Genomic DNA, 5506 nt, shown 5'->3' with positions numbered 1-5506 from the left:
ATATACTATGACATTTGGAAAAAATAACTGATTAGAGTCTTAATAGTATGAAAGTACTATTGTATTTGGCAAAGATAATTGATTTCCATTGTAGAGCTATTTTTGTAATTGAAGTCGGAAATAAAAATGTATTTGGCAAAGTTTTTTTTACACCGAAGGTGTTTTTTGAAGATTAACTCTACTCGTAAGAAAGGTGTTCGCCCGCGCGACGCTTGGAACGACCATGTGTGCGATAACCATTCCTGTCACCGACACGAGACTTACCATCCACCAGGAATCATTACAAAAATATGGTCTACCAATTTGTTGACACAAGAGGAAAAAGCCACCATGTAACTTTAAATAAGGCAGGAAATCGGGCGCCAACTAAAGTCGCTCTTTAACCCGTGGCTTAGAAAACTCTAACGCACTCAGAAAATCAGAAAACCCTGTGAGAGAGAAATCCAGAGAAAATCAGGCAATCATCCTGTTCCGACTCTAAAGGAAAACTACTGTATCAAGACATCAAGAACTCAAAAATGGGCTCCCCAAATTTTGGAACACGGGCACTTACTTTGCCGAAGGGTTTTCGCCGCCGCTCACCGGCTCCTCTCATGCCTTCTCCTCTTCTAGGGTGAAAATCCGGATTGTGACAGTGTGGGGCTTCAGGCACTCGCGACTTATCTCAGAAAACGGTATTGAAAATTCCAGGATGATGTTCGGTTATGCGTCGGGTCCGACGGTCCGAAGGCGAACAAGGCTGGAGCTCCTGGTGTCCAGCAGGATAAAGGATTTCGGGCGGCCACTCCAGAATCCGACTTGACGCGCGATGATTGGCTACAGGCCCTCCGTTGTTGTCCGATTTCTAAAAATTGTCGTGCGGGGTGTGACGGTAATAGCAAGGACGGCGGCGCGCACCTCTCGCGCGCTACGTGCTCTTCGGGGTCCACGGCCGTAGCTGGCGGTAGGTCCGTCAGGGCCCTTGGTGCGCCTCTATCTTCCTCGAGCGGCCGCTTAAAATTTCTCTCTGGGGTTCCCCGGTCCACTAGGGGCAGACCTCAGCAAACCCCGGGTCTCTCGGCGGCAGCATGTCCGGCTCTTGGCCCGGACGTCAGCCGTCCCGGGTGCTGGGCACATGCGTCCCGAACCTTTTTGCCCGCCCCCTATCGCTGTAACTTGGCCGCGAGAGGGAATTCCCAAGACGCGGGATCCTTCCGCCGACGTGCCGATCGAGACCGGGGAAAATGCCCAGACCATGTCCCTTGGCCCGGCTCTTGCCCGGGTAATCATGTTCCTCCTGCGAGCGGCCTACTTTTGGCCGCCAAGACCAACCGAAGGTCCGTCCCCGCATACAGAGCCGCCAGGGTAGCAAAGATGGGGTCGGCCGGCGCCCCTCCGGGGACCCGACGGACGGACCGTGGCCCCTCCCCTCGGTAGTGTCGTCCCTGTTCCAGTCGCCGGTCTCCACCGCCGCTCCATGGCAACTGGAGCGGCGAGCGGCGACGTCCCCGCGACCCGTAGGAGGTCAGCGCAGTTTACTTTGCGAACTTGACGTCGCTTTAAGACTTGCTACAACGTTTCTAGAGTATTCCACGCAATATTCAAAACCTGACAAAGGGAAAAGGAAAAGAAGCATCTCGAGTGACGCGACTCGAGAGCTCTAATGGGGTAGATACTGTAATGGTATGCAGTTTTGACCGTGCTTATGCACCGAAAAACTGCATCCTTCGAGGGTTCGAGCCTCACGACTCCTGAAACCGAATTTAATTAAATTTCAAAAATAGGAAAGAAAAGAGACTGGCAAGAGAGCGAGGAGAGCGTTTCACGAGCGATCAGCTGAGCTTGTCAATATTTCGGATTTCGGAAGGCCTGTCCGCGAAAACCGGTTCGAGCGAGTTTTTCTAAGGCTAAGCGCTCCAACGCCGTCCCGTCTGAGTGAAATTCGGCGATTTAAATTTCCTGGAAAATGCTCGAATTTCCGGCCCCTTCAATTTAAAGTCGGTGCAGCCCTAATTGGATTAAGGGGGTTTTCCCTGACTCACGCGTTTAGATACGAAAAGGAAAGGAAAGGAAAGGAAACGATCCTCAGTGAGAAAGACGTATTCCATTATCGGTGCGTTCTATTCGTTCATCATAGAATCCACATGGAATATGGAATCATGGGATGTAAAGGTTATTTGGATCGGGTGGTTTGGGGTAGGATTCGAATCGGAATTAACAACCGTCCACGCGTATCTCCGCGTTCCCCTTCCCCACGTGTCGAGTCCTTACTGACGCGTTTGAATTAAAACCTAACGTCGTGGGATTGAAATACAATGTTGCTAATTAACAACGGGTGTGAGAAATTAGCACCTAATTCGGGTGGCTGATCAGCCTTACTTGAAACCATGTACTTAAAATTGGTTTTGCGGACTAAAGTCGACCACGGATCTATGTTTCATCCGGAGTTAATTCCTCCGGGTTTTAGTGTCACTTAAATTATGTTATCCAGTCTCGGATATTGGCTGGGTTAAGGTTTTGAGGATTAGGAATTCTGCTGTTAATCGCACCGTGCGATTTGGAGGATACAAGTGTAGGATTTTGTAGGCAGGATTTTAAAAAAATAGGATGTGGGTGTGGTCGCTATGCCAGGCCCACTGGAACACGGACCTGAAAATAATCAAATCAAACTCATTTGTTCTTATTGAGTTTCGTCCGTACTCGAATCGAGAGCGGCAATGCTCGGTCATCGAGTTTGGGATGGAACTCTACAGAACGACTTCTCGTCCAGAGAATTGTCCGGCTCGGATCGTGGGCAGCAATGCTCGGTCACCGAGGAACGAACAGTTTCTTAAGAAGGTGATTTCGCAGTTCTCCGACTACTTCTACCCAAAACCTGTTTTAAGCGCGATTGCGTGTATCCGATTAAGTCTCACAATTTCAGAGCTTATGCTTTCCCGATGCGAACGATCCCGGAGTCCTGCTCTCCTGAAAAGCCGTCGATCGTTATACGATCGATATCCCAGACTTAATGTCTTCTCTCGCGATGCTCCGCGCTTGTGTGCCGCGCTTCCCTCTCCCGAAGCCTCCTTACTCTTACGCCATCCTAATTGCGCATGTTCTACGTATACCAAAATAATGGCCATAGTACAGTCTCGTGCACTCTTAATTTGGACCCGTTACAATACCTAATGAAAAAAATAATCAAAAGGATAAATCGACAAATAGTACACAGAAAAATAAATTAATGAACGCGAATCGGCGAGGTTTTCTCGCGGGTCGGGGATCGCCAGACCCGAGCGTCATATGAGGACTGCCAAAGAGGTGTAATTGGACCTCAGAAATCCATAGGACGTGTGGCCCAGAATCCACCACATCACAGTGCATAATAGATTACACAGAAAATAATTGTTACGTAACTTATGGATATAACGAATGCATCATAGTAAATTCCGTTGTATTGAAATTTTACATAATTTTGTCTTAATCAGTTAAAATGTGATTCTAAATAAATCTTTTTGGTGGCTTTTCAGATTATGGTTCTGTATCACGCTCCTGTTTTCGCTACACTTCTTCCTCTTGCCTTGTGCAAGTTCATCATCTGGTATAATGGCAGCACCATGTTAAGAACTATCTACTCTGGCTATCAACATGCTCGCAGATTTATAAGCAACTATGGTTTATCAGCTCTCGCCGAAACCGAATGGAGTCGGCTCAACGTACCCTGCGTGTTACGTACATTTTGGATGTTGCGAGTGGGCGAACAAGTGATCCAAATATTAGGAAGCCATTACGAAGAAGACACCTTTACATACTACTCAATGATAAAGACATTACTTGTGAACGGTTGCGAAACATTAACCGCAGTTCTGGGAATGACTAGTATAATCTCTTTCATGTGCCACTATATAGGTTGCTTCTTCCAGTGGATTCTATTAACCGAAGACGAGGGTGAGAAAAGTATTGGCACTATATCCGCTGTCTTATTCTATGTTCTAGCTTTACAAAGTGGCCTGACAAGTTTAGACAGAGAAAAACGACTTATGCGGCTTTGTCGAAACTTCTGTTTACTCTTCACTGCAGTTTTACATTTTGTACATAATATAGTAAATCCCTTACTAATGTCGCTGAGTGCTTCACACAATCCTGCTTTTCATCGCCACATAAGAGCCCTCTCCGTTTGCACGTTCCTTGTGTTATTTCCGGTATCTCTACTTGCCTTCTTGTGGTCACAATTCACTATTAGCACGTGGTTATTATCTGTATCTGTTTTCAGTGTAGAAGTGATAGTAAAAGTCCTTGTTTCATTAGCTATATACTCACTTTTTTTATTCGATGCATATCGGAGTTCTTTTTGGGAACGGCTTGACGATTATGTATACTATATCAGATCATTTGGTAACACTGTAGAATTCGCCTTCGGTATACTCTTATTCTTTAACGGATTTTGGATACTAGTGTTCGAATCTGGTGGTGCCATTCGGGCAATAATGATGTGCATTCATGCTTACTTTAATATCTGGTGTGAGGCAAAAGCTGGATGGAGTGTCTTTATGAAGAGGCGTACTGCGGTTAATAAAATAAATTCCTTACCTGAAGCTAAGGTGGAACAATTACGCAGACTGGACGATGTTTGTGCCATCTGTTATCAGGAAATGCAAAGTGCGAAAGTAACACGTTGCAATCATTACTTCCATGGAGTATGCTTACGTAAATGGCTCTATGTACAGGATCGATGCCCACTTTGTCATAAAATTCTATATAAGGTAGAAGGTCCAAGTACTTTTAAGGAAACTGTACCTAACGTTATAGAACCCGATACATTAGAAGGCAACGAGAATGTCGCATTTCTTGCTCCGGGAAACAGTGCAGCACCTCAACCAGGAGACACTCAACAGAATCCCGTACAGTCCCCGACTTGTCAACGATATGTTGAGCAACTTAATGAAAACAGGTGAAATTAAAAAGAGTTGTATATATGATGTATAAATTACGAAAATTAAATATAATTGAGAGCGGTTTCAATCGTACATATAGAAATATTTGTTACAGCTTCTTATTTAAGTAGGGCAGTTTATTTTGCCGATCTCTTAATAAATTGTAACAATAGAACTCGGGCCTCTTCCTGTAACAGTAACCCTCTTGAGACATTTGAGTGTTTCCAAGGCCTTAATGTCTGAGTGGAGTCAGAAGCCGTAATAGTTTGGTAAATAATATGTAACTTTATCCTCCGGATTCATGACCGTCAGCGATCGGGCGGCAGTCTCGGCGGCTAAGAACTGTAAACGAGAGAGTGATAGCAAGAAGTAGATCAGATATGTGCAATGGCGTGCTTAATCCTAAATTCATACGAGAAAGATGTGAACTAGTATCATTGTAGAGTTTCATTGTTGAAATGATTATTGTACAGTGAATGAAGGATGATAGCGCTTAATAACCTATACTAGATGCTAATAACTAATAAAATACAGTAGGTTAAATATCAAAGTAATAGGTAATTTGATGGTCCTATTATTCGAAAGTCAAAAGAGGCGACGCGACGGTTCAG

General features: G+C 45.1%; 1 protein-coding gene across 1 annotated transcript; it reads left to right on the top strand.

Annotated features, from left to right (window-relative positions):
• Positions 1-3491: 3491 nt before the first annotated feature.
• LOC111674182 (protein TRC8 homolog) lies at positions 3492-5070 on the top strand. Its single transcript, XM_023433582.1, has one exon. The coding sequence runs from the start codon at positions 3495-3497 to the stop codon at positions 4914-4916; it is 1422 nt and encodes a 473-aa protein (XP_023289350.1). The 5' UTR covers positions 3492-3494; the 3' UTR covers positions 4917-5070.
• The last annotated feature ends 436 nt before the right edge of the window (positions 5071-5506 follow it).

Source organism: Orussus abietinus, unplaced genomic scaffold (genome assembly GCF_000612105.2).
Source record: "Orussus abietinus isolate OABI.00-Male unplaced genomic scaffold, Oabi_2.0 scaffold841, whole genome shotgun sequence".
Classification (NCBI taxonomy): domain Eukaryota; kingdom Metazoa; phylum Arthropoda; class Insecta; order Hymenoptera; family Orussidae; genus Orussus; species Orussus abietinus.
Note: the sequence above shows the minus strand (reverse complement) of the source record. Positions and strands in the feature narration are given on the sequence as shown.

What these genes read in the sequence shown, in the direction of transcription:
- LOC111674182 (XM_023433582.1), top strand. Translation starts at nt 3,495, where the DNA reads ATGGTTCTGTATCACGCTCCTGTTTTCGCTACACTTCTTCCTCTTGCC.